This window comes from Hypomesus transpacificus, chromosome 8 (genome assembly GCF_021917145.1).
Source record: "Hypomesus transpacificus isolate Combined female chromosome 8, fHypTra1, whole genome shotgun sequence".
Taxonomy (NCBI): domain Eukaryota; kingdom Metazoa; phylum Chordata; class Actinopteri; order Osmeriformes; family Osmeridae; genus Hypomesus; species Hypomesus transpacificus.
The window spans coordinates 2,720,232-2,747,943 of record NC_061067.1 but is presented as its reverse complement, the minus strand read 5'-3'; the positions used below and the strand labels follow the sequence as shown (position 1 = coordinate 2,747,943).

General features: G+C 44.9%; 4 protein-coding genes across 9 annotated transcripts in view; 2 read left to right on the top strand and 2 right to left on the bottom strand.

The window, feature by feature from the left end:
• Positions 1-5,623, bottom strand: part of LOC124469937 (rho GTPase-activating protein 29-like) — a 34,577-nt gene extending 28,954 nt beyond the window's left edge. For all 3 annotated transcript variants that reach the window (XM_047023500.1, XM_047023501.1, XM_047023502.1), the window contains exons 1-2: positions 5,446-5,623; positions 4,212-4,617 (exon numbers count right to left, since the gene is read on the bottom strand). In XM_047023500.1, the coding sequence (XP_046879456.1) occupies positions 4,212-4,536 (325 nt within the window). In that variant the 5' untranslated portion in view covers positions 4,537-4,617; positions 5,446-5,623. The remainder of the gene's footprint in view (positions 1-4,211; positions 4,618-5,445) is intronic.
• Positions 5,624-6,511: 888 nt separating this feature from the next.
• abcd3a (ATP-binding cassette, sub-family D (ALD), member 3a) lies at positions 6,512-17,425 on the top strand. Of its 2 annotated transcripts, none has more exons than XM_047024042.1 (23): positions 6,512-6,667; positions 7,121-7,157; positions 7,243-7,341; positions 7,866-7,954; positions 8,809-8,878; positions 9,419-9,516; positions 9,656-9,779; positions 9,985-10,041; positions 10,491-10,633; positions 10,745-10,814; positions 10,935-11,004; positions 11,286-11,383; positions 11,549-11,640; positions 13,490-13,581; positions 13,708-13,783; positions 13,917-13,980; positions 14,439-14,516; positions 14,875-14,940; positions 15,102-15,191; positions 15,291-15,410; positions 15,728-15,832; positions 16,057-16,113; positions 16,284-17,425. In XM_047024042.1, exons 1-23 carry the CDS (start codon positions 6,558-6,560, stop codon positions 16,359-16,361), a joined length of 1,983 nt encoding a protein of 660 aa, XP_046879998.1. In that variant the 5' UTR covers positions 6,512-6,557; the 3' UTR covers positions 16,362-17,425. The 2 variants fall into 2 exon arrangements, with proteins under 2 accessions (XP_046879998.1, XP_046879999.1); XM_047024043.1 differs by lacking the exon at positions 8,809-8,878 and adding an exon at positions 8,251-8,320.
• Positions 17,426-18,389: 964 nt separating this feature from the next.
• Positions 18,390-22,063, top strand: acp5b (acid phosphatase 5b, tartrate resistant). Of its 2 annotated transcripts, none has more exons than XM_047023812.1 (6): positions 18,390-18,831; positions 19,079-19,269; positions 19,731-19,858; positions 20,020-20,211; positions 21,052-21,199; positions 21,505-22,063. In XM_047023812.1, exons 1-6 carry the CDS (start codon positions 18,765-18,767, stop codon positions 21,511-21,513), a joined length of 735 nt encoding a protein of 244 aa, XP_046879768.1. In that variant the 5' UTR covers positions 18,390-18,764; the 3' UTR covers positions 21,514-22,063. The 2 variants fall into 2 exon arrangements, with proteins under 2 accessions (XP_046879768.1, XP_046879767.1); XM_047023811.1 differs by having other exon boundaries at positions 18,401-18,831; positions 21,497-22,063.
• On the bottom strand, positions 21,829-26,603 carry f3a (coagulation factor IIIa). Of its 2 annotated transcripts, none has more exons than XM_047023814.1 (6): positions 26,219-26,603; positions 25,970-26,078; positions 25,306-25,499; positions 24,975-25,156; positions 24,396-24,567; positions 21,829-22,391 (listed from the first exon to the last, which is right to left on the bottom strand). In XM_047023814.1, the coding sequence occupies exons 1-6, from the start codon at positions 26,271-26,273 to the stop codon at positions 22,321-22,323; spliced, it is 783 nt and encodes a 260-aa protein (XP_046879770.1). In that variant the 5' UTR covers positions 26,274-26,603; the 3' UTR covers positions 21,829-22,320. The 2 variants fall into 2 exon arrangements, with proteins under 2 accessions (XP_046879770.1, XP_046879769.1); XM_047023813.1 differs by lacking the exon at positions 21,829-22,391 and adding an exon at positions 22,967-23,654 and having other exon boundaries at positions 26,219-26,602.
• Between the last annotated feature and the right edge of the window lie 1,109 nt (positions 26,604-27,712).

Here is a 27,712-nt window from a genome sequence, read left to right as displayed (position 1 = left end):
CACTAATTTAACTGGATAACAAATAACAAATGTATTTATTATTATGCAAAATATTGAATGAATGAAAACTGAAATCTGCGCCATGAAATTAACTACCTACTTCTTCTTCTTCTTTGGTTTTACTGGCAGACTACCAACGTTGAAGGTGCATGGCAAGACAGGATATTAAACCTGTTTAAAGCCCTTTGAACCTGTAATTGTTTGTCATCTGTCACTAACAGACACGTCTGCAAATTCTTACGTTAGAGCACTAAAACCTATTTAAGATAATAATAATTCACAATAATTATTTTTTTAAATATCTTTTATAATTATTTTTAAGGGGGGCTCAGATGAAATGTAGGTGTGCTTGAGCACCCCTAAAAATAGTATAAAATTGCCACTGGTTCAATTGTTTTGTACATTTGTGTTTTACCCATGTCCAGCCCATATGTAATGATAACCTGTTAATTTATAGTGTTATTTTTATTTATTTTGATCTGGATTGCTGTAACGCAGCAATTTCCCCTTTGGATTACTCAAGTACCTGCCTGCCTGCCTGATGGCCCTGGGGGTGATAGTATTTAGAGCGTTACCATATCTAGTAATGTATACCGACACTGGTGGTGCTGCATTACATCCATAAATAGGCTGACACACAAAACAACAATGATTCTGCTTCACCAAGTTCACAATAATATAAATACCACTGACACACTGCAAACGAGCAAAACACACACTGCACACACACACTCTGCACAGGCACACACTCCATGTGCACACAGAATCTGGAGAAACACGCTCTGGATATAGATGGTTTCACATCTATCCACAACAATCCTTTGGAGACGCTTCGAAATACTTGAGTACTACAATACATGTAATAACAAACCTGATTATGCAATCTTATCCAAGACAGAGAGAGAAAATCAAGTATGCTATGCAGCGTCACACAGTAAAACGACAACAGCTCTTGTCAGAAATGAATATTTCACAATGGTCCCCAATGATATTGTTGTGTCAAGAAAAAAAGTTATTTTAACCATATTGAGGTCAAAGCCCTTACCTCCCTAATCCCAAAAGTAAACAAGAGTGTCATGCTTATTACCTGTAACACAGAGTAGAACTGATCCCCAAAACCTGTTACACCAAAGAATGACCGCAGTGACCCCAACTAGGCCACACCGAGGAATAATCCCATCCAATTACTGACATGTCCTTCACAAGTGGGCATCTGACAAGGTCGTGACCTCTTTGTGAAATGAAATCCTCTAGGTTGTCGAGACATCATCATGAAGACTGTCTACAAGGTCCAACTGTTGTTCCCACAATACAACAAACAACTAAATCTGACTTTCTACTTGACGACCACATCCAAATGTTTTCAGAGACACTCGTGTAAAAAAGAAATGGGAGGACAAAACTCTCTCCTACTTAATACAAGCTGCAACCAAATTAAATTACCATTTAAGGTGACATGCCTTCAAAAAAATAAAGCTGTGTTTAGAAGAAGAAGGAAAAAAACACGAGGCATTCTTTCTGGGACCGTCTGTGGAGTCCCCCAGGGAACTGTCCCAGGACCACAGCTATTCTTAACATGGGAAACTATATTTTCAGCCAAAACTGCCAGTTAGCATGCTAGTCTGCAGATGCTTCTTGAGACAATGGGTGTCATGCTCACTCACTGACCATGAATACGCCAACTGTTGCAAAGATCCAGAGTCTTGAGTTGAATATTACACTTGACTATTGGGACTGCGTGGCAAAGACTGGGCTCCCGCTCATCATGAGTGGCTTGGGTAATGAGAAGCTTTAGCTTTGGTGAAGCACAGCAGAGACAATACAGTCATAAACTAGTGGGGGACTTAAATCACATCCAATCACACTTTAAGCCAGTGATTCACAACAGTCTGTTGTTATGCTCTGGTAAGGCCCCACCCCACAAACCGCCACCAATTACACTTTGAAGATGTTTGTTGACCCATAAAACTCATATACAACCGCTATCAGGAAGTTCGTATCCTCAATATAAATATTGTCAGATATTGTAGATAACCAAGTACTCTTTGAATCATGTGAGAGATGAGAATGTCATAAGCATGTTCAATTCAGTTTAACCTACTTTATCCTTCTTCGAACAACAAACACAAATATATTAGGCATAAACCATATGTAAGCAAGATGGTTTGCATTCTGCATGATGTGCAATGCATCGTGAACATCAACAACTGAAATTATTAGTTTTCTGTCAAACATTCCCTAGATTCGTCATTCATCGTCCGGGTTAATCTTTCTTTGAGGCAAACAATTCCCAAGCCTTTCTCCCGGTCCTGTTACAGATTCAGTTTCCCGTGGGGCAATTAGTCGAGTTTCCCAAAGCTGCCCTTTCCTGTATTTAGCCTGAATGCAGTAAAGATTACTGGAATACTTTGCCTCCAGTCAGTAACACCAGTTACATCCTGACGCATATGCTCTTCTCCAGCAGCAACAAGATTATGATAAATGTACTCACAAAAGTTCCGGAACTGGGTGATTCCCAACATCCAATGTGCAGTTGATGAATTTCAAAGACTACATGACTGATTCAGTAAGCGCTGATGTGCAGGGCTGTTTCATGCAGTTTCATGTTGTTGAAATACGAGCACCGTAGCACGGTGCCACTCAGACGTGAGTGTGCAAGACGCTGGGGAGCTTGTCTGATGGTATGAGCCGGTCGTGGCGACACATTTGTACTATGACAGCAATGCAAACCTGTCACATAGCTGGGTGCCTGTGTTTGTGTCATGAATCCTAATTAGTGTGGCATGAGGAGGACACGACAGACAAAGCAAGCCTCTTGACAAGGTTGTGATTGTTCTCAATGGAATCTATTTTTAGTAAACCACAACAACAAAAATGTCCCGTACTCAGTAAACGGAGTGCAGTTTGCCAAACCTGACAGATTTATTGCTTTGATCTCCGGGCCAGTGACAGCCCACTCCCAACCTCTTTAAACTGCTGGACCAGCCAGGCAGGTCAAGCACCCTCACTGACCCCTCCAGACAAAGGCACAGATTCCTTCCAGGCCTGGATGTCGTTTCAGAGTTCTCCCAACAGGAGAGAAGGGTACCACCACGGCTGGAGACCCCCCTTCCCAGACGGGTCTTACCCAGAGAAGGGATTAACCAACCTGGGCTGAGTCCAAAGGGCTCGACCCAACAGCACCAGCGTAGGAATGCAGTAATCACACACGCAAGAGCAATCACCCCAGCCTTAGTCTGCATTTACTCTTTCATTTCAAAAGCGTTTTAAAATGGTTTAGGAACGCTCCACTTAGAGATTACGAAAGGGGAAGTAGGGTAGTCTATTGATTACCCAAGGAGAGGAATTATTCTGTTAGAGGCCTGGATGGAAATAGTTCTACCTGAAGATGACCTTCATTAACAACTCTTTTGTAATCTAAGAAATGTTTTGAAGAATCCTCAATGAAAATCGTTTTGTATAGAGTTGTTTGACGAGATACATTCCTTTATTACCCTACCAAATATCATCCCCTATCTTTCGGAAACAGAACCAAGGACAGACATATTCCCATTCTGTGGACCCCAATGGGCATTCATGGACAGGAATGTCACACAAAGCACATAGTAACAAACACAAACACTAAGCTTTGACAGTGTTATTACTTCACAGCCTGAAAACAACAGTATTATTAGGCTGCAGTGGCTTTACCCATCTTGGAAATGCAACATGATGTAACTGCTCTGTATGTGTGGAACTCAAAGTATTTTTTTTGCGTATACCACAACATTTCCACAGAAAAAAAAGAGAAAAGGGAAAAGGATAGAAAAAGAAAGATAGATATTTGGTGAGAGACATACGTTATGCTGTATATAAAGACAGAAAGTGATACCTAGATGAAGACACAGAGAGAGAGAGAGAGAGAGAGAGAGAGAGAGAGAGAGAGAGAGAGAGAGAGAGAGAGAGAGAGAGAGAGAGAGAGAGAGAGAGAGAGAGAGAGAGAGAGAAAAAAATTGAGATATGGTGGTGGGTGAGTGACCGTGCAGCCAAGGCCAGACAGAGCAAGACTAAATAGGTAGCTTTGACTGTGTACACTACAAGGACAGGCTAACTGTGTACACAACATTTGACAGACAGCCACGCTAACTCCCCATTTCCATGACAATCCCTTTTCCATGATGCAACTGGAGGGGCCTCCAGACCCCCCCCCCCCCAAACTCCTCCAAACTCACCTTTGGAGTGGAACGCTTCCTTCAGGTGAAGAAGGACGTCGGCAAACCTTCGCACGTCGTTGACCAGCTGCATGATGTAGTCGGCGTCTGCGGTGGGAGAGTCCACGCTGTCCGACCCCGAGCTCACGGAGCTCTGCGAGCTGCTCTTGGCGCCTCGATCCATGGCCCAGGAACCCGTGCTGGTTCCTGCCGTGCCCGTGCCAGCGGACGTGGGGAAGAAGTGTCCGTTAGATAGTCGGGAGAGGCCCAGGGAGAGTTTGTTTCCGTTACTGCCGCCGCCGCCGCCGCCACCGCCACTGCTCTGCCGTAGCATGGCAGACAGCATGGCCTAGGACGTTCGGTCGCTCTCCTGTTTTGGGGTTCGCTTCTCAAAGGCCAGTCGGCTCCAGAACAACGAAAAGTGATCCTGTGGAACCAGAAATGTGGTTTAGGAAAACAGTCATGGCTCAAGGTGGGATGTGCATGGGGATATGCATGGCCCAAGCATGGCCCAAGGTGAGATGGCCCTATAGTTCATCAACAGGATGTAGGTTCAACATCCCCCGCCCGCCCATCACTACACACCTTGATGTCGCTTTGGATGGAAGCGTCTGCTAAATGAATACATTTATATATTTCAAAGTACCTGAATTTGGGAGTCAACAACGATGCCAACAATCCCTTGTTCATTCAGTTTATTATGTTTACTCAGTCCAACGAGTTTGGCTGTTAGATGACAATAGTAGACTGACTTCAGCATAAAACTGCTTTGCTTATTTTAGTAACGTTAACTAAGCTGTTCACAAGCATATATGTGAAAAGGATTTTAGGCATAATAGCCAACGTGGTTAAGGCACTTTTTAGAGAATGGACAGACCAGTCAACGTATTGGGCTCCATCACCAAGAAATTACATCCCTCCATTGTAGCTCAATCTGGGTCTCACACAACAACTTTCCCAGCCAAACATTATTTATTTAATTGGGTAAAGACGACACAAACAGAAAGTCCTACATTACAAATAATTATTCCATCAGTTCATTACCAGCTGCCTTTACACACAAAAAACATAACTGAGACAAGCCTTGCGTAACATAGCTAAACTTAGATTTTATTTAGACTTTATTTATCTATTGAATTGCTTTCGGCGTGAATACATTTCACTATTATTATATAGAGAGCGTAGGCTACTCATCCTTAACCGCAGTAAGTCCGCAAAACGTTCAGATACCGTATCGCAGCACACACATACTCACCTGCCGTAGAGTCCTGAAACATTGCAGCTTAAGAAAATCCCGTTGTAACTGTGTCGTGAAGTGAACAGCGTCAGTATTAAATCCGCCACATCAATACCCATCAATGCTCCATACCCCCCAAAAACTTTGTGGCGCTGGAACTGTGGGACTGCTGTTCAGCACTGTCTGCTCTGCGATCTCCCCCTCAACTCACGTGATTAAAAAGGTAACTTGTGATTGGCCCTTTTTAAGGCAACTGTGGAGGAGATTTAGACCCCCTCCCCCTAACAACAGGTGTCCCGTGTTTCGGTCCATTTCAAGTGTTTGTTTTCGGGACAGTCGGTTGTTGGTCTTGTACTTGTGTTCACTTCTAAAATCCGTTTATTTGTAAAATGTAGGCGTAAACTGCAAATTCCCTTGAAGGTGCAGGATAGAGCAAACATTTTTCTTCTATTGTGTCCATGTCTGGTGACACGCTCCTTACACCGGAATTTTGACCACTTTACTACACCATCTTAAGGCTATATAACATTTTAAAGCATAGGCCTATGCCTACACTGTATCAACCACACATTTAAAATCTGTTTCGAACGCAGCGTCTGTCTGCCACTGCCACCTACTGATAGTAAAAAGAAAATGTCGTACATTCACTCATAATGAACTACTACATCGAGGCAGAAGAGCTCATAGCACATTAATCCATCTAGTGGTCAAATGTATGAACATGCGCAAGTGTGACAGTCTTTGCCAACATAGGCAGTTAAGGATATTTCTTTGGTTGAATGCAAAGCCCCGATCCATGCACATTGATGATTTTACTTACACAACAGTAGGCCTACAGTAGGTATTGCTCCTACACGTGGATGTCCCTAATTAATTGAATGGTTAATTAAACTAACTGCAGGTGTTGTGGATGTTAGTCAGCTTGGATTGGGCCTCGTCTCATTGTACTTTATTTGACTCAAGTAAACTGCCGTTTCAAACTTTCCAAATTCCAAGGTTAGTTATTGAATTACTGTTCTTATCGTTCAGGTTGCGTGATTTCTACACTGAGAGGCGCTGCTGCCATTCACTCTCCACTTCCCAGCATGCTCGGCGTTGTTCGTTGACCAGTCAGGTTGTAGCTGGGAAACATGGCGGCCGTCAGTAAATACCTGACAGCTAAAAACTCCTCCATAGCTGGCGGTGTCCTTCTAGTTTTATACATATTGAAGCAAAGAAGACGAGCGGCCAAGTTAAAAGGGTAAGACGCAGATCAAAACTGTGATTCGTTTAGCTGTTGGCTGTGATGTAGCAGGTTAACTGGCCCCAGCCAAGTGTCTGACACCCTCGTTAGAAAATTGCCTTGGGCGACAGCCAACTAGGTCTAACATTGCAATATAGAACAGGGGGTGATTTTCTAAGTTTCCAACTCTACTGCGTTAAGGTAGTTTGTCGGTTCGTATTGGCATGTACTGTACGTGAATTACTGGTGTGACGCCTATTCTATTATCTTCTAACAATGAAAGTCTTTATAAACGGGTTACAGGGTTTAATCGTGCAAATGCTAGATTAGTTAGCCTACGTACATTTGTTGCAAGAACAGTATTATTGGCTGTTATTTGTTCATGAATGCACAGATGATTTGGCTATTCCTCAATGCATGCAACTGTATAGCTGACACTAATATCCACTAAAGTTATTTGTTTGTTTACAGTAAAAAGGGAAGCTCCGAAGTATTGTTGAACAATGAAGTAAGTGTTCAAATCAAGTTTCTAATACACAACCACTGTCAGCTGTCACAAAACTCCATTTCAGAGAATGTATTTGGTTTTGTAGAAAGACAGCAAGAAAGACCGCGCCGCGGTGGATAAAGACTTCGTCCTCAGAATCTTTCGTATTTTGCGGATTATGGTGCCACGGTTTTTCTGCAAAGAGGTTGGTCTGGTCGCATTAGACAAACAATATTGTTTCCCTTAACACGAAAAATGAATAAACCTATATATTTTCATATGATTTTATAAAATTGACAAGAACAAGGTTGCATTTTCAAATTGAAGTCTGAACCACTGTGTGCATCCATGTGGAGGTCCTTGACATGCCCAGGTTGAGACTTGGCTCAATTTTCCGGTGTTGCGTCATGATGAATTTGAACCTTGAAGTAATTAGCTTCACTGATAAAACGCAACAGGGCCTGTGGTGCTAGTAGTCTAGAGTTCATACAGCCTTTGTTGCTTCACTTTACAGTTTACACTTTTAAGTCCTGCCTAATCTCAGTACATGGACCTGAACAGACCAATACAATTATTCACAAATCCATTCGAATGGATTTGCTGTTGAAATGCACTTTAACACTTTTGAACTGATGTGTTTCGTGTTGCTGTCTTGGGTATTATTTCCATTAAAGCCATAAGAACTAGCCTGCTGTGCTAACTCTGTTATCCTGGTTGTCCTCTTTACAGACCGGGTACCTGTTGCTCATTGCCGCCATGCTGGTCACCAGAACCTACTGCGACGTGTGGATGATCCAGAATGGCACCATGATAGAAAGGTCTGTGAATGCTGCTTGTGTTTTGACTGTGTGGCCTGATTACGGTGGTGACAGTGAAATGACCCTGGATCCATGTTGTTGTTTGATGCCCTGTGAGTGGAACGTTTTAGTGGCTTTGATGAATATCTTAAAGGCAGACTCTACCATCCTGGACCTTGTCCCTAGCGCTGAAATGTTGGCACACCGTGGCTTTAATGTTGGAAAGATGACGCCATTAGAATCTTTAGAGCATCCCATTTTCAATGTATGTACCTAAACCCACTCCAGTATTGATATTTTGTTTCAATTTTCCACAGTGGTATCATAGGCAGAGATATCAATTTATTCAAGAAGCACTTTTATTTCTACATTGCTGCCATACCTGGGGTAACTGTCCGTCACCTGGTTTTTGTAGAAGTGGAATCCATAACTGTGTCGTCACATGTCTAAATCCATAACGCTTACACACTGCACACTGACCAACACGGTGGGGCTGTGAGTGCCGGTGGGCCTCCTGTAGCTCCAGTCTGTAGTGAACAAGCTGGTTCTTACACGTACAAAGAATAATAACGTGTTACAAACTGCACGCTGACCAATATGGCGGGACTGTGAGCGTCAGGGGCCTTCCTGTAGCTCCAGTCTATAGTAAACAAGCCAGTCATGACACCATCATAATAATAATAATAATAATAATAATAAACACATCAGAGCTCCTCTGCTGCTATGTCCTATATGAAGAGAGCACTCGGTATCAGGTATCTCTAGGATCCAGGTTCCCCTCCCCCGCATGAACTCCAGGTCACAAGGATCCGCTGATCTCCTGGCCGTCTGAGCCAGACGCCCCGGCTCATACCTGTGTATGTTGTGGTTTGCAGTGCAATTATCGGCCGCTCCACTACAGATTTCAAGACCTGCTTGTTCAGCTTTATCAAATTCATGCCACTTGTAAGTGTGTTTTTTTTATCCATTTTGTCCAATCGCATCAGTCGTTTATGAGTTGCTGATTCAGAGTTAATTCTCTTCAGACAGTGGGAAGTCTTGTGGTCGTTTGGTAGGATGTGCTACTGAAGCCATGTATACTGGCTGTCATTTCTTATATATATATATTATCAGAGGGGGCCTGATATTTACACCATAATATTGATACTAATACATTTATAACGGTTCAACACATCATTTTTCGCTAAGCTAATAAAATAACTGCATGATTACTGAATAGTGTTAGATAAAGGCTACACTAAACTGTCCATGGAACATGTCGGTTTGATATAAAAAGCTTGTAGTTACACCTTTTCTGCTGAATAGTTTTATTGCTGCATGCTCCATTTCACTGGTTGCTCTGCATGGCAACCTTGGCAACAAATGCGCAGATGAAATTCAGTTGCACGGCCACACATCCAGATTTGATCACAAGACGTTTTGAAAACGGTATTCAGGAGACATATATTGGGATTAGGAGCCATGGGGTGCTTGTTTGTGTGACAGATTGCCCTGGTGAACAACTTCCTGAAGCTGGGTCTGAACAAGCTAAAGCTCAGGTTTCGAGAGAAGCTCACCAAGCACCTGTATGACGAGTACCTCAAGTAAGCCCCGCCTCCACACCACCGCCTGGAGAACATGCTGTCTTTAAAGTACCATGAGGGGATTTGACACGATATCCCTTTTTACAGGATTCGCTGTATTTCAAGTCTTTAATGGAGTATTTGGCTGTCACTGCTTTAGGGGCTACACGTATTACAAGATGGGCAACTTGGATAACCGCATAGCCAACGCTGACCAGCTTCTCACGCAGGATGTGGAGAAGTTCTGCAACAGTGTGGTGGACCTGTACTCCAACCTCTCCAAGGTAGACCTGAATTACCCTCAGAACTGCTGGGTCTTCATCTTGGTGGTACTATACACACCATTTGGATGTCGCTTTGGATCAAAGCATCTGCCAAAATGAATCAAAGAAATGCAGCCAACTCCATCATTTGTTAAGAGCAAGCTGTTTTTCCACCATGGACCACACACGATCCTAATCACACGCTCTCTGTTTCCTTCTTCTTCAGCCCCTCCTGGATATCGGCCTGTACATCTTCAAGCTAACTAGTGCCATCGGTGCGCAGGTCAGTGTAACTTCCCATACCTCAGTGTGACACCCGGAACATTCCAGTATGTATGTGTGAGCAGGGATGTGGTGGTAAAATTAGAGATGTTTGCTAGAAAAGAGCAGACATCTCCATATTATCTCAGGTTGTTCATTGTGACAAAAAGAACACAGAAAATAACACGTGACTGACTGAGTGAGCGTGCAAGCGCAGTGCCAGTGGAGATGTGGATGAGTAGTCACTCAACCCCAGTTGTCAGTGGGAGTGAGAGATGCTTTGCTGAAGCAACGGCGACAAACCCAACATTGAGCTATTTTAGGGAATGAGAAGTGTATCAATACTTTCATTTTTAAACGTTATGAAACAATGGCAGGACAAATTAGGTGGGATGCCCCGGTTAAGCCAATGAATGGGAAACACTGAACATACACTTGTGTGTTTGGCAATAACACGCTCTGACCCCTCAGGGCCCAGCCAGCATGATGGCCTACCTGCTGGTCTCAGGCCTGTTCCTGACCAGACTGAGGAGGCCCATTGGGAAGATGACCGTCACCGAGCAGCGCTTTGAGGGGGAGTACCGATACGTCAACTCCCGCCTCATCACCAACAGGTAACCATCTCTACACAGTGACTGTCACAGGGGTAGAGGGGGGGGGGGGGAAATAGCACAAAGCAAAACACAGTTGGGTTGTGTCAAATAAACATGTTTGTTTCGTTTCAGTGAAGAGATCGCCTTCTACAATGGCAACTTGAGGGAGAAACAGACCATTCACGCGACATTCAACAAACTGGTGCGTCCATTTTCAAATGTGGTGGGGAACACTCGGTGGCAGAGGAGGGCCTGAACGTGTGGGTGTTGTCATTACGGGCGGGGAGCGATGTCTGGAAGCTCACCTGTTCCTCCTCCCCAGGTCGACCACCTGCACAACTTCATCTTCTTCCGTTTCTCCATGGGCTTTGTGGACAGTTTGATCGCCAAGTGTAAGTGTGTGTGTGTGGAGGGGTGCGTGGCGTCATAAGGTTAACAGACTGCATGTGTCATTATGGGACTGTTTGTGGGGGGGGGTCAACAGCTGAATTGTACTGTAATAGAAAAATGCTGTAATTGTAGAGAATCTTACTGTGCCACGCTGTGAAGACGGGGCATCATTTCCTTAAGTTCTCAGCTTCATCATTCTATCAACTCCACCCCCCCCCCCCCCCCCCCCCCCCCGCCCCCCATTGCTGAGTCGGTGTGCTGACCTTTGCCCCCTCACCCCCAGACCTGGCCACAGTGGTGGGTTACCTGGTGGTGAGCCGGCCCTTCCTCAACCCCTCCGACACCCGCCACCTGACCAGCACACACTCGGAGCTCCTGGAGGTGAGACCACTAGAGACAACCTGTGTGTGTGTGTGTCTGCTCTGTAGGACTACTACCAGAGATAACCTGTGTGTGTCTGCTCTGTAGGACTACTACCAGAGATAACCTGTGTGTGTGCTCTGTAGGACTACTACCAGAGATAACCTGTGTGTGTCTGCTCTGTAGGACTACTACCAGAGCGGCAGGATGCTGCTCAGGATGTCACAGGCTCTTGGGAGGATCGTATTGGCCGGCCGTGAGATGTCCCGCCTCTCAGGGTACCACCTCTGCTCCAATTATCACATTTACATTCATTCAGCAGAATCTTTTATCCAAAGCAAAGTACAAATAATGCACATGGAAATATGAATGGTGTAAATCTAGTATATCAGTTGTATATACAGTGCCCTCCAAAAGTATTGGAACAGTGAGGCGAATTCCTTTATTTTTGCTGTAGACTGAAAACATTTGGGCTTGACATCAAATAATGAACGTGAGACCAGAGATCAACGTTTCAGCTTTTATTTCCAGGTATTTACATCAGGATCTGATGCACAACTAAGAAAATATCACATTTTGTTTGAATCCACCCATTTGTCATGTGATCAAAAGTATTGGAACAGATATACTTAAAACATATTTAAGTGAATAAGACTTAATATTTAGTTGCAAATCCTTTGCTTTCAATAACTGCAGCAAGTCTGTGACCCATTGACGTCACCAAACTTTTGCATTCTTCCTTTTTGATGCTTTCCCAGGCTTTCACTGCAGCCTCTTTCAGTTGTTGTTTGTTTTGTGGGGTTCCTCCCTTCAGTCTCCTCTTAAGCAGGTAAAATGCATGCTCTATAGGGTTTAAGTCTGGAGATTGACTTGGCCAGTCTAATACCTTCCATTTCTTGCCCCTGATGAACTCCTTTGTTGTTTTGGCAGTGTGTTTTGGGTCGTTATCTTGCTGCATGATGAAGGCTCTGCCAATCAGTTTGGTTGCATCTTTCCTTAAATTGGCAGACAAAATGTTTCTGTAGACTTCCGAGTTCATTTTGCTGCTGCCATCATGTGTTACATCCTCAATGAAGATTAATGAGCCCGTCCCAGAAGAAGCCATGCAAGCCCAAGCCATGACATTACCTCCACCGTGTTTCACAGATGAGCTTGTGTGTTTGGGATCATGAGCAGTTCCTTTCTTTCTCCAAACTTTAGCCTTTCCATCACTTTGGTAAAAGTTAATCTTTGTCTCATCAGTCCATAAAACTTTGTCCCAGAATTTTTGAGGTTCATCTCTGTACTTTTTGGCAAATTCCAGCCTGGCCTTCCTATTCTTCTTGCTAATGAGTGGTTTGCATCTTCTGGTGTAGCCCTTGTACTTTTGTTCATGAAGTCTTCTGCGAACAGTAGATAGTGATACCTTCACTCCTGCCATCTGGAGGTTGTTGCTGATCTCACTAACAGTTGTTTTAGGGTCTTTCTTTACAGCTCTCACAATGTTTCTGTCATCAACTGCTGATGTTTTCCTTGGTCTACCTGTTCGACGTCTGTTACTTAGTACACCAGTAGTTTTCTTCTTCTTCAGGACATTCCAAATGGTTGTACTGGCTATGGCCAATGTTTCTGCAATGGCTCTGATTGATTTTCCATCTTCTCTAAGACTCACAATTGCTTGTTTTTCACCCAAAGACAGCGCTCTGGTTTTCATGTTGTTTTCACCTCTGAATACAGTCTGCATAGACAAAACCTATCTTACCCAATCTGAACCTGAGTGTAGACATTCAGTGGTATTTATTGATTGAATAATGTATGTAATAGGACACACCTGGGCAACAAAACACACCTGTCAGTCACATGTTCCAATACTTTTGCTCACGTGAAAAATGGGTGGGTTCGAACAAAAAGGTGATATTTTCTAATTTGTGCATCAGATCCTGATGTAAATACCTGGAAATAAAAGCTGAAACGTTGATCTCTGGTTTCACATTCATCGTTTGATGTCAAGCCCAAATGTTTTCAGTCTACAGCAAAAATAAAGGAATTGGCCTCACTGTTCCAATACTTTTGGAGGGCACTGTATCTAGTACATGAGTTTGAGATCTAGTTGGGAGTTGTAACTCTAGTACATCACGTCTCTTGCAGGTTCACCTCTCGTATCACAGAGCTGATGAAGGTCCTTAAAGAACTGAATTCTGGGACGTACGAACGCACCATGGTCAACCAGCCCAACAGCGGTAAACAAACAGACTCTGGGGTCATGTCCAGACAAGGTCCAGAGGGTCAGAGGTTAACTTGTGTTGAGGCCGTGACTCTGGGGTCGTGTCAGAGTTGAACCTGTGTTGTGGTGTCCATGTTCCCAGGAGAGCTGGAGGCTGAAGAAAAGGTCACCTTGATCCCTGGAGGTGGACAGATTGTCAACATGGACAACATCATCAAGTGAGTTGGAATTTAAATCTCAACTATTCATGTGAGTGTCTAACTATGTTTCCCTCCCCTGAAACACTCAACATTTGGTATCATGTAATATGTGGTCATCAAGAGCAGTTTTTTACAGTGTTTTGGGTTGCAGGTTTGAGCACACTCCTTTAGCCACGCCCAATGGAGATGTACTTATCAAAGACCTCAACTTTGAGGTAGGTAAACCAGTTCAAGTGTGAGGTAGATATACTCATTCAACTTTGAGGTGTGTATCCTCGTTAAGGTTTGAGACAAGTACAGGTAGGGAGTCAGATGGCTGAGCGGTGAGGGAGTCGGGCTAGTAATCAGAAGGTTGCCGGATCGATTCCCCGCCGTGCCACATGATGTTGTGTCCTTGGGCAAGGCACTTCACCCTACTTGCCTCGGGGGGAATGCCCCTGTACTTACTGTAAGTCTCTCTGGATAAGAGCGTCTGCCAAATGACTAAATGTAAATGTAAGTACCTTAGTTCAGCTAATTTGACTTGAGTACTCCTGAACTTCCCATGTCTGACAACCTGGACATTTTGGAGTGGAACCAGCAGCTTTCGGGGTGGCTGTTGATCTGGTTGTGTTGTTTGCGTTCAAAGTCCACACCTGCAAAAGGTAACGGGGGTGTGCCTGTCTCTCTGCAGGTGAGGTCGGGCGCCAACGTGCTGGTGTGTGGGCCCAACGGCTGTGGAAAGAGCTCTCTCTTCAGAGTGCTGGGAGAGGTCAGACCTGATTACTGTCACCTTGGAGTTTGGAATTGTGACACACACACACTGAATTAAACACAAAATTATATATATATATATACACAGCACTGTGCAGAAGTCTTCAGAAATCACCAACAATGCTTTAAAAAAATTACGAAATGAAAAGACATAACTATTTTTCTCCACATTACACTCTTATCCTGCCTAACAAATATATAGAACACAAAAAAGATTTAAGACAATATTTTTTGGGATGCCTAAGACTTTTGTACAGTACCAAATGTGTGTTTTTCTAGATCCCATTCTAGAACATATCTTTCTAGATCACGCAGTTCTAGCATGTTTTGACCTCAGACTTTGCACCATGTTTCAGCTGTGGCCACTGTTCGGGGGTCAGCTGACCAAACCCGAGAGAGGAAAGTTGTTCTACGTTCCCCAGGTAACCACCCCCACTCCCCCCTGAACCTAAAACTCAAATACATGATCAAGTTCACCTGGATGATATTCAGACAGGTGTCCGTGTCACAGGAAGTGTTATGGTGGCTCCGTTTGTCTGTCAGCGGCCATGTTGGATGTGTAACCCAGCCTGTGTGATTGTAGAGGCCGTACATGACCCTGGGGACCCTGAGGGACCAGGTGATCTACCCAGACACCTACGACGACCAGAAGAGAAAGGGCATCTCTGACCTGGTACGCCAGACAGCCACACAGACCTCTGCCTTGCCTCCACACAGCCCTCTTGAAGCAGTCACTTACTGTGTGTGTGTGTGTGTGTGTGTGTGTGTGCAGGTGCTGAAAGAGTACCTGGACAACGTGCAGCTGGGCCACATCCTGGACAGGGAGGCGTCCTGGGACACGGTCCAGGACTGGATGGACGTCCTGAGCGGAGGAGAGAAGCAGAGAATGGCGGTGAGACCAGGAAGAACCCGCCACACATGCTTGCAGAGAACCAATCATTTCGTTCCTCTCTCCTGAGAACCATTGTCTCGTCGCTTTTCACATCGCTAAGCACGGCGTTTGGTTGTTTCGCCCTCTCTCTCTCTCCCTTGATAAATAAACCCCTGAGATAGGGTTGTAACACTCTGTCTACACGCGATCCTGTACATCTATCTACAGGGAGGGGCCAGCCAGCTGTTACTGTTTGAAACGGGTGGTGCTTAAGGAGTCAACACACCTTAGGGGTTAGTGGTGAGTGCTTGACTGAGCCCTGCTGTCTCTCTCTCCAGATGGCCAGGCTGTTCTACCACAAGCCCCAGTTTGCCATCCTGGATGAGTGTACCAGTGCTGTCAGCGTGGATGTGGAGGACTACATCTACAGCCATTGTAGAATGGTACAGACCCAACACGCATACTAGCTCTGTCTCAGTAGTGTACTCACTCTGTGTCTCAGTAGTGTACTCACTCTGTGTCTCAGTAGTGTACTCACTCTGTGTCTCAGTAGCCTACTAACTCTCCATAGCATACTACCACCATGTCTACCACAATATTTAGTGTGTATTCATTTTCGTGTGTGTGTGTTCCCCTGGCTCTGCTGACCGGGGCTCCTCTGTTGCAGGTGGGCATCAGCCTGTTCACCGTGTCACACAGGAAGTCCTTGTGGAAGCATCATGAGGTAAGAACTGCAGCCTCTGGGGCTCTGACTGGAGCAAGGGGGGTTGCTAGGGTAGTGGATTAGGGGGAGGGGGGGTTGCCATGGCAGCAGGGGGGGTTGCTAGGGCAGGGGACGTGTCACTATGGTAACAGGGTGTGTCACTCACGGCGTGTTTCTGACCCCGTCTCTAGTACTACCTCCACATGGACGGAAGAGGGAACTACGAATTCAAACCCATCACCGAGGAAACGGTGGAGTTTGGTTCCTAGACGAATGTCAGACAGTAACTCTCTCACACACACACACACACACATTAATTATGCACTAGAGACAAGTTGTAAACTAAAGCTAGACAATATTGTTTTTAATCAATGTGATATCCGTTTGTTTTGTTTTTTGACAAAGCTGTATTTGTTCTAATTCATTATTTGTCCAAGGTGATTGTAAATAACTTGTAATTTAAGGTCCAATCCACTGTTGACATTGGGCCAAAACTTTGAGATTAATGGGCAAATCCAGATGAGCTGAAGTTTGCATTATATGCCTGCAAGCAAAATTATGTTTTGAAATGATTTCAGTCACTATATCCCAACGGATTAACCCAGAGAGCTAAAGCCAATGGTCCTCTAAGTGTCTGCCTGAGCGTCAGTATATGCATCGGCCTTTTTTTTTTACGAGCGATATCCAAGTATTCAAGTGGAGCTCCTGGTTGCCTTTAATGTAATCTAGCCTGTGGTGGGGAGTGCTGATGCCTCGACGCTGAGAGACTTCTGTCTCCTCTTACCTGAAGCGTCGCTCGTACGGTTGGAATGACCCTCCTGGCTGTGGTGATGTCAACGGAAGGGGGAGGAGCTCTAGTCCAGTTCAGGCCCATCCCGTCTGCAGCTGCCCAGTCTGAGTGTTGACGGTGTGTGAGGGAGGTTGTTGAGCATGGGAGGGTTCGCTTCAGGGTGGGCTTAAAGTGATTGAACCACTTAGCGAATCATGAACAGTAAAGTGTTTGGGAGGGTTGTATTAAAGCACCGACAAGGACTGTCTTGGCTTACGATGGTGCACAGAACACAATATCCTAGAAGCCTTCATTCTCCACTTTTGACCTTGTCCCATGTTGCCTAGCTGCCTGACGGTTTCCCGTTTGTTCTCGATGACGATGATAATAATAGTACTTACAAGTCGGATGTAAAATCATATTTTGCAACTTTAAAATCATGCCCCCGGATTGGTTTTATTATCTGAAACCAATGTAGCCAGGGTAATAGGCACAAGAAGTGCATTGACCTGCATTAAACTGTATGACAAATGCATTTTCATTAAAAAACGTTTGTCAAATGTTTGTCCGTGGTTTGTTTTGATTCATTTGGGGGGGGAGAGTTTGAGTCAGTGTGTACTGCAGAGCTGCTTGTGTCCTTAAAGTGCACCCTGTGAGATGTCGAAAGTGGCGAGAATGTGCCACCATGAAAACAACAGAGGAGGACGTGTCCTGCATAGCTGGGTGAGAGGTGACACTCGGACGACTGGAAGAAGAGCTGGGTCTCCAACTGAGCTGAATGTGGGTGTGGCTAGGTCCTGGACTAGACGTACCAGACACCCGTCTGACTGGAGTGGGAGACTGAAGTGACTTCAACGTGGAACGAGTTCAGACACACAGCTGTACTAGCAAAGTCTCTCTGAGGCATGAAGGTCAGAGGAACGATTTTAGAGCAGAAAGGGAAATGCAAAGATAACAAACGGCCGCGAGGCGTTAGTCAATCATGCAAATACTACGTTACAGACCCGTGATACGTCATCAGAACAGAGTAGGTTACTGTAGGATATGAATGACTAATAAGACGGAATACAGGATCAGATCAAAGGAAATAGCTGATGTGCTGATTGTTATTAATGTAAGCACATCACAGAGTCATTGCTCCCCGAGTACAGAGCATCATTTCACTGTCAAGTGTTCAGGAAGCCTTATCTAACCCATCCCTAGAAATTCCTTTACCTTGAAAGGGTTGTGACACAGACTGCTGTCAGCTCCGGTGTTCCTATTCTCTAGCAGTGACAGGCTGTCTCTCCCCCCCCCCCCCTCCCCCAGGCTCAGGTGAGGCAGACGAGGAAGTTTCTCGAGTGTCAGGCTCCATACCTGTAACGCCTCCGTCTTACTGGGGGAGAGGTCAAGGGCTGTCTTAAGAAACAATGAACCTGTCGACTGTCGCCGGCTTTGAGGAAACGCAGTGCGCATGTGCCGGTTTAGTCTCTACAGTTTGTTAACGTGTGACATGACATAAGCGACACACAGCAGGGTTAGATGACTAATTTTGTCACTTGAAACTAGGTTTTAGTATCTATATAGTGCTCATTAAACTGTAATAAACTCTTGATTCTTGGTCTCTGTGCTGCTAGTCAGTTTTGTGAGGATGATGTCAGCAACTCGCAGCCAGTCATAAAGAGGCCAGGTGCACGACTGTTGTTGACTGGGATGTTAACGTTTGACAGTGTCAGCTGATGCCTAACCCTAAGCAGGAAGTTATACTGAAACCACAACACGTTCCACCATTTCAGCTTTGACAAAAGAGTAAGCGAAAGTCAGGGCTCATTAGAGATCTTGTCTGCCTGTGTCAACGCTGACTGTTCAGGGATTGTTCTGGGCTCGCTTGGTTCCTCGACAGCACCAGGACAGGTGTTCCACCATGGCTGGACAGCACCTGCTGCTGTTGCTCACCTGCATATGGCCGCTGAGTCACTCCTCCGAGCAAGGTACAGTCTGTTGCAATTCCTCAAGGTATCGCCCCGATTGCTTTGGAAATGCTTTCACCATGGCGACTTGAATTCAGAATATCGTGTACCGTCATCCGATATGCAGTCAGGCCAGCCCAGGTGCCACCAGAGAGAGAGAGAGGGTGGATGGGAGAAGGAGCGGGTTATGTCTGTGCAGTGGGTTTGGGGCTAAGCATGGTTGTTTCGTGTTTGTGTTTAAGCGTGGTTGTGTTCCACCTCTCCACAGCCGCCCTGCGCTTCGTGGGCCTGGGGGACTGGGGCGGCATCCCCCTGCCCCCCTACCACACCCCTCACGAGAGCGCCATCGCCGCCAGTGTGGGGGCGGTGGCCCAGACCACGGGCCTCGACCTGATCCTCAGCCTGGGAGACCACTTCTACTTCGACGGGGTGAAAAGCGTGGATGACCATCGCTTCAAGGCCAGTTCACAGTCTGAACACACCGTCTGCGTTGCGGGGTTAACACAGCACACCAACATGTCCCATTGTGATTCATGCACAGAGTTAGCTGTGAGGAGAGAGGGTTGAGGTGTCTGGTTTTATGACACGGTTGGTAGAAGGTGTGTTGCCACCGTTGTTTTAAACTGTCACTTCCTTCTTTCTTGCCGCTCAGAGCAATAACCGTATCTGTCATGGGTTTCGATTGGGCATTTAAGGGGAACTGATGGAGAATAGGGAACCCAGTACTGCGGCTCAATGACTGCTTCTTACCTCCGAATAACATTTTGTGCGGGCTTCCTGTCTGAAGAGTGAGGCAGGGGCCCTCTAGTGGCCTCTCGTAGCAGGTGTAAACATGAAGCCTGATGCACGAGTCAGCAGCAGCAACCTGCATCCATGTCTGTCGTGTTCGTTTAGATGTCGTGTGTTTGTCTGTCTTGCAGCACACCTTTGAGAACGTGTTCTCCCTGCCCTCCCTGCGGGGCATCCCCTGGTACCTCGTGGCGGGGAACCACGATCACCGTGGAAACGTGTACGCCCAAATCGCCTATTCCAACCGATCAGAGAGATGGTGGGCTCCCTGCTTGGAATTCTTCCAGTGAAATTGTTTTTAAATATGTATATATGTAGTTCAAGTGATATCTATAAGAACGTTCATATTTTATCGATTGATTTGACACAGGATCATATTCCCACTAACCCTTGCAATGATGATTGTGTGGAACTCTGCAGGAATTACCCAGAGCTGTACTACGAGCTGAACTTCCAGGTTCCCCACACGAACGTGTCGGTGACGGTCCTGATGATAGACACGGTGGTGCTGTGTGGGAACACCTACGACCGCCTCCACCCCAGGGGCAGCCAGGACCCCCACGCTGCCGACCTGCAGTTTAGCTGGATCAACTCTCGACTGGCCAACAGCAAGTACGATACAGGGCTCTCGGTTGTGTTTTTGAGATAACTCACCCACGTTTGGCATTGGAGATCAAACGTAGACGTGATTTCCCACGCGTCAGAGCCGCGTGGACGAAATTTGTGTTCCGTCCCAAATGTTATCTGCAGAAATGGGGTGAGTTGAGTTCCCGTATCGTGCAATACAAGCCACTGCCAACAGTCGTGCTCCACAAAGCCTCCCTTTTGGCAAAGTTGAAAAAACAAGCCAATTAGGGCGTGTGTAAATACGGATGATTGAAGATCCCATAAGGAGTAAGTGACCTGCTTATTGTCCTGGCCTTAGAACAGGAATGTAATAACAGTAGGCCTTGTTCTCAGAAAGCCTCTCTCCCCTCTCTCACTCCTCCAGTCTGAAGTATCTAGTGCTGAGCTGTCCTTCGATAGGCTACCAACACACATTCCTGCCACGTGATTATGTTGGCTCACTCCCTCACACCGGTCAATGTGAAAATCCAGATTTTTGACAGTGTTTATCTAGGTTGGTCTGACTATGTATCTCCGCACTTCAAACCCGACTTTGGGTTGATAGCGACTTTTGGACCTGTTCTGGGTTCATGGTTAAAACAAATTCCGTATAACGCCAAATAAGACATGTTGTCATCGAATCAAGGCCTGGGTTCGAATCTAGCTTGGACCTTTTGCTGCTGCCTTCTCCTCTCGGTCTCTCTCTCCCTGCCTTTCCTGTCACACTTCACTTCAAACCGTCCAATGGAGCATGACAAATGCAAAACAAAAACATTCGAAACCCCTCATCGCTTCACCGCGGTGCCTACAGAAACATCCTCCTAGCTCTGCCCCCCCCTCCCACAGGTCAGAGTTCGTGGTGGTGGCAGGGCACTATCCCATCTGGTCCATCGGTCACCACGGCCCCACAGCGTGCCTCGTGGACCGGCTGAGACCGCTGCTGAAGAAGTACGCTGTGACAGTGTACCTGTGCGGACACGACCACGACATCCAGGTGAGCAGGAGGAAGACATCCTAACACCGTCTCGTCATCTTCTTCATCTTGTCAAGGGAATACGAGCTTACAGCATGTACGGTTCATCTGAGTTCATCTCTGTTGACGTTATGCTTTCGATAACCTGAATTTGCTTGTCGTTTTTACCTTTATTTGCTCAACCTAGTTGCCCTTGTTTTTTTAGTTTTATGTCTACTTCTTTGGGAGTACTTTGAAAGCAGTGTAAAAACCTGAGTCAGATTCCTCGTGTGTGTACATATCCCTGACCAGTAAAGTTGATTCAGACTGTTGCATCAGTTTATCAGAGAGGATGATGGGAGTTCCTACGTGGTCAGCGGGAGCGGGAATTTCGACGACCATGACTCCTCCCACCAACGGAGCATCCCGTTGTCCTGGCAACGGTTCTCCAGCGCTGTCAATCAAACGTCTGGAGGATTCGCTTTCTTTGAAGTCACAGAGACGGAGATGACGGTCAGCTACATTCAGAACGATGGGAAATGTGTGTATCAAACAAAAATGGATAAGCGTAAACTGTGAACAATTAAGAGGCCTGAGTGGGTAGTCAGCTGTGTTTCCAGTGTTGCATATATTGTACTGTGCAAATGTCTTAGGCACAAATACAAATTAAATACTTGAAGTAAAACAAAAATACTTTGGGAAATAATGAAACGAAACAAAAAGGTTCTCAACGTTGCACTTTATACTTTACGGTAGTGATTCAGAAGACAAAGCATGAATATGTAAGATAATATTTATGTAAAATTAGGTGCCTAAGACTTTTGGACAGACCTGTACGTACTGTATGTGAATGTTATTGTGACTTGTCATTTTTTTTATTATAAACACGTCAATTATGGTGTTTTATGTTTTAAACTGTGAACCACTTGATTGTACATTTCAAGTATGAATTGAAAATGTTCGAAGTGATAGAACTATCTTTTTTTACGTATGTAATTTGACCACCAGAGGGTGGTCAAATACAAAATAACCCAAATTAGGAGTGCAGAACGGAAAGTTTATTAATGGACAACTGAAAATCACATGCAGAAGGCTCGGGAAACAAAACGACAAGTAAGCCGTAGCAGGTAACTCCGAAGGGTGATCCGTTAAACGTCATCAGTTCAGGCAAAGTCCGGGATCGGTAAGGCCTTCCATAAAATCCAGGGAAGGGTAGGAATGCGTCTCACCGTGGCTGGAACAGAAAATATATTGCACGACATGAAACACATCAACACCACAAAACTCTTCAGCAAAGAAGGAGGAAAAACAGGACATGCATAAGGTGCATGGACGTATCTAGCCCTATTTTGGAGCCCCCCCCCAAAAGTTTCATAAGCCCCCCCCCAAAAAAAATAAACATATTTTAAATATACATTTGTTAATTTCTCTTCCTAAAACCCACTATTTCTTCTGGGGGAACATGCCCCCAGACCCCTCTAGTTTTTCTGGGTCACAGGAAAAATAATAGGTTTTATCTAGGCCGCTTAGCCCCCTCAAAAGTGGGAACCTAGATTTGCCCCTGATAAGGTGTGTAATCAGGGCACAACAGGGAACAGGTGGTGAGAAGACGGAAAAAAGTGCTGATAGAAAGATGCGCTTCAGGTGAGCACAGAGTGAACAGAGTGACCACTAGGTCACCCCTCAAAACCTGACAAGAAAGCCCAGTTTATGTTCCAGGGTAGTACCACTTTCTGACCAGCATTACAAAGCAACACATGACTTTGCCTAGATTTTTCAATATTTCCATAAAATACATCTATACATTAATTTGTCAATGATTTTAAAGGTTTATTTTGATGGAAACATACTGATCATTGAAACCTTTTTGAGCAAAAAGTACAAATACATTAGTGGCAGCAAAGTCCATAACAACTTTTTTAATACAAAAATAAAATATACTATGCAATTAGATTTCCCACAATACAATTCATCAATCTCCCAAAACCATGTAATATTTCCCAATTATCTTTAAGTTAGAAAGTATAAAACGCAAATATATTAAATAAGAACCATAGGGAGTGTTTATAAAAAGGTAGTTGTCACTACAGCAGTAAATGTACAGTACCAGTCACCTAAAAATATCTTTCAGCATTTAAGTGTTAATAATTTTTAAAAACTATTCAAATATACATTTCGCGGTTTCACAGAAACAAAATGGAGGATTCCAGTGTTTGACAAAGGAATGTGAACCAAGACCTCCTTTGAAAGGCGGATCTTATCCAGGTGTATTTTTTTCTGTCCCAGAGGGTGTGTTAGGTACACACTCCCACTCCTTCTGTTCCAAAGGGTGTCATAGATATGCACTCCTACACAGCGCGGAGAGGCACTCCCTCTTTCTCCCTTTGATTGGCTCTCCTCCTGCTCCTTCTGCAATACAGCACGGGGAATGCAATGACCGCAGCTATGACTGCCATGATGATCAGGAGGCCAAATGCGATCACGCCAATCCCATACTCTGTAAATTAAGAGTGATAGGGATAAGTGAGAACATCCAATATTGTTCTGCATTCTTTCAAGAACAAAAACAAATTCTATGAAGAATGTTGTTCTTCACCTACAAAGTGCTAAACTGCACAACTTGGTTACAAGGCAATGTCCAGAACATAAACTAGATGTAGCGAAGAACTAGAACTGGACAGAACATCTTAGAGATGGCTACAACACTGGGAGAGCACAACAGAAATGAAACATAGTTCACATTTTTTGCAATACTCGTGTGGCGTAATTGATTGGGTGTGCCGATTCAGCTCGTCTTGCATTACAACACACTGTAGATAAATCTCTACCAATAATGATGTCATGATCAGTGACACAGCACCCCTATCAACAAAACCCCTACAAATCTTGGTAAGTGTTGGCTAAGTCATAGCTCAGCGATAGAACATTTGTGTGCAGGTTGAGAGATCCCAGGTTCAAATCCCTCACGTCGCTTTGGGTGAAAACCTCTGCTGAGTCAGAGGTCTTCATCCCTGGTACTCAGGGCCCACTGTCCTGCATGTTCTAGATCCCCTCTTTCAACACACCTTCAAATGAATGGCTCGTTATTTGAATTAGGTATGTTGGAGCAGGGAAACCAGGACCTGGGTTGAAGACCACTGTTCCAAGTGATTTATTTTATCCTCCTTAACTCCAGAGAAGGTCTTTCTGTCATTGGCAAAGTGATTATAATTGTTCTACATGATTTCATCCTCCTTACCTTCAAAGAAGGGCTTTCCTTCTTCGTCCTGGGAGCAGACCGTTTGGCTGAGTTCCCCCAGCTGCTGGTCTGGGGAGCGGGAGGGGATGAAGGCCTGCACGTTGAAGCAGTAGCTCTGGCCTCGATCCACGTCCGTCAACTCGATCACACTGCTCTCCGACGTCGTCACTTTCTGGACGGGGAACCAAGGTGGGGGGGGGGGGGGGGGGGGGGGAGTTACAGTGGTTGATTTACTTGCTGTTTTCCATGTTTGTATTTGAAGGGCGCGATGAGATCCAAAACAGGGCAGATTGTGATGTTCCCACTAGCTTTAATGTGGACATTCTATCGGTGAGCTCAACTTTGCAAGTCTCGAATGCGTTTACTTATTCGGAGCAATGACAACAGGTATACAGGTGCATAGGAAACCTAGGTCCTACTCCTCTCAAATGTTTTCTTGACGCCTACAAAGACAAGAAAAAAGGCCCGCGTGGTTTTTCAATGTCCAATTTCTTAATAGATCAATTCTAAATACTACGTGACCTCAATATTCTCAACATTCTCAGGTCCCTTTCCTTTGACTCCCCCTCCTGGTCCTACCTTGCCAGTGCTCTGAGCCCTCCTGTAGGTCACTCTGTACTGGAGGTCCTCAGCAAACACGTCCCTGATGCTCAGAGCTCTGCTGTCCCTGAACAACGCCGTGAGAGGGTCTTTGACGTGCAGCGTGATTTTCCTCTTGTCTTCGCTGACCTCCACCTTCACCTCCGGTCTGCCTATTTGAGCTGGATGTGGAGGAAACAACAGGAGTTTGTCACGCTTGCTTGCCACCAGTCACACTTGGGGACACAGGCATCTCAGACAGGCAGGGGCTCCGGATGAAAGGCATGCGGTCGAGTGAGTCGTTCGGTCGTTGGGTCGGTCGTATACCTACTGTCTTTGTAGGGACAGAAGCGTTCGGAGCTCGTGTGCGGGAACTCGATGATGTCAGAGGTCCCACCGAGAGGAGGTTCTGAGAGGACGTCGGCTGAGTAGGTGGCCTTCAGGTCCGTCAGAGACGTGGTCAGGTCACACTCGGTCTCTGTGGTTCGGATGCAGTGGGGGTTCCTCTGTCTGTCCTGACCGAGGCTGAGACACGAGAAAGATCCTCATTTTAACACTCTGAAAGGGTTTCTTACTGTTGGACTATTGGATTTCTGAACGTTTAGGCTCGTTCATTGGGCGTGGTTTTGAAGCCTGAATAAGTAACTGTCACCTCTAACTTGACCATATCCTGAACTCTTATCTTGTTCCTAGACATTTATTACACCTGTTTTAGGGCTTCATATCCCCTTGATCTATAAACCAGACAAAGATGCATCAATTACAGTAAAAACTTTTAAGGGATCAATATTGAAATCGTATCAGTGTCAAGTTACCTACATAGACGCAAAAGCATTCTCAAGGTCAATGAAGCATTCAGACAGTAGTGAACATGCATTGTGTAATTATGTGTAGGCTAAGGTCTACACGCACTGTTTAATAATTAACAATCACTTGTTGTATTGCGAAAAATTGTCAAATTGGGAGAGTAGGACTATGAGAAAATATATACTTACACTGAATATTCAACTGTGTAGGAATAGTTAACGGGTTTAGGACTCCACATAAGCAGCGTTTTGAAGTTGAAAGACGACCAACTGACGTTTTGTGCCTTTGGATACTCTCCTACAACGATACAAAAGAAAAGTAAACTTCAATGCTCAATGTTATGTATTAAACTCTACGCAAGGCTGCAGAACACAATTAAATAACAATAGAGTTAATCCGACCGAGGGACTGCTAGACAAATCACGAGTGTTACATACCTGAAGCTATGTCTGTTAAGAGGACGGTCATAAACAATGTCATAAGGAAAACCATTTTTCCAGTTTTCAAAATTTTGCTTTGAGGAATGTAAAACGTCGGCGCAAGTACTGTTGAAAATAGATTTGGGTGAGGCTTTATCCAGGTGAACGCAAGCAGCTTTCCAAAAGGTATCTTTCTGAAGTAACACTGCAATTGAGCATTCAACAGAAGGCTATATCGTCTTGTTTAGCAGGGCCAATTAAATCCAGACACGGTCCACTCCTGTAGGTTGGTTTTGGTCAGTAATTCAAATTTGTTAGTGTAAATGAATTCCGTTCTGCTGCGGACAGCTTTATAAATCTGTGGAATAGGCTTTTGTGTCTGGAATGAAAATGACGCATCGACTCGCCAAATAAGGCACGTCGGGTGCGCTCTGTGTCGCTTGGTGGGATGGGCTTTTCAGCACAGGCTTGTATGTGCTCATACTTGTTACGCTAAACTCATGTCAACTGCAACTCCACCATCGAAATGTCGAAGAGATAAACATGTCATTTTCGAATCGTTACACCTGTGAGACAAGTGCCCGGAAATGCCCAATTTGTATTTAGTGAAAATGCAGCCAAACCTCATTTAAGTAGGGTTGAAACATCGTATTGTGCTGGGTTGCAGTTGCCTCGCATTTACTGTCTTGAAAGCTTATCAACGACCATTTCATATTAGGCTACATTTAGGCCTACGACTCCTTTAGTCATTAATTGGAAACCGATAGCCTAATCTTTGGCCTGTGCAGTAATGGCTGACATGTTGCTATTGGTAAGTAAGTCTCATATCCACATGTAGCGTAAAACTGCATGATGTAATACTGGACTTTAAATCCCTTACATGACTAGCCAGACAAAAGGCCTACTGCAAATGTCATCACGGGAAAGTAAGATAATTTGTAACAGAGAATTCATGCACTGCCCTTCACATCCTTCAGCATAGAAGAACATTGCTTTTATTTAAAGGTTATGGGAAAACACACAATAATATTTTCCCAACGTTTACAATCAAATGACAGCCTAATCATATTGTGTGATATGTAGTGAAATGCCATGACAACATGGTTGCATCCATTCATGTGGTCGCCTGACAGTGGAAAACTGCGTCTTTTCTAGTCTAAAGCGACCATGGAATACCAATGTGTTTGGCACCGCTGGCAACCTCAACTGGGACATCATGCCAAGCGAATCTTACTTCAACAGAAAAATATGCTAATCAAGGCCCAGTCAGAACTTTGGGTTGCCTGGGGCTTTGAATGCCCTGAAATTTCTTAAGTACTAACTGAAGAGGCTGAAACTAAGAGGAACACTTTTCATTGAAGGACGCTCAGAAAGTCCCTAAAACAGGTTAAATATGTGACCACGTGGTCCACTGCATAACTAGCAATGACTAATGCTAAATGTGAACGGTCCCATGAATGAAATAAACCAAACTAAATGTGTGTAGCCAAGCCTTTAAAAAACAACAAAGTA

Coding starts and splice junctions, on each gene's coding strand:
- abcd3a (XM_047024042.1), top strand. CDS start 6,558: ATGGCGGCCGTCAGTAAATACCTGACAGCTAAAAACTCCTCCATAGCT. Junction 9,517..9,655: donor CTGTATGACGAGTACCTCAA/GTAAGCCCCGCC, acceptor TCACTGCTTTAG/GGGCTACACGTATTACAAGA. Junction 13,981..14,438: donor TCAAAGACCTCAACTTTGAG/GTAGGTAAACCA, acceptor GTCTCTCTGCAG/GTGAGGTCGGGCGCCAACGT.
- acp5b (XM_047023811.1), top strand. CDS start 18,765: ATGGCTGGACAGCACCTGCTGCTGTTGCTCACCTGCATATGGCCGCTG. Junction 20,212..21,051: donor TCTCGACTGGCCAACAGCAA/GTACGATACAGG, acceptor CCCCTCCCACAG/GTCAGAGTTCGTGGTGGTGG. Junction 21,200..21,496: donor GACACGACCACGACATCCAG/GTGAGCAGGAGG, acceptor CTGTTGCATCAG/TTTATCAGAGAGGATGATGG.
- f3a (XM_047023813.1), bottom strand. CDS start 26,273: ATGGTTTTCCTTATGACATTGTTTATGACCGTCCTCTTAACAGACATA. Junction 26,079..26,218: donor CTTAACAGACATAGCTTCAG/GTATGTAACACT, acceptor GTATCGTTGTAG/GAGAGTATCCAAAGGCACAA. Junction 23,655..24,395: donor AGGAAAGCCCTTCTTTGAAG/GTAAGGAGGATG, acceptor CTTAATTTACAG/AGTATGGGATTGGCGTGATC.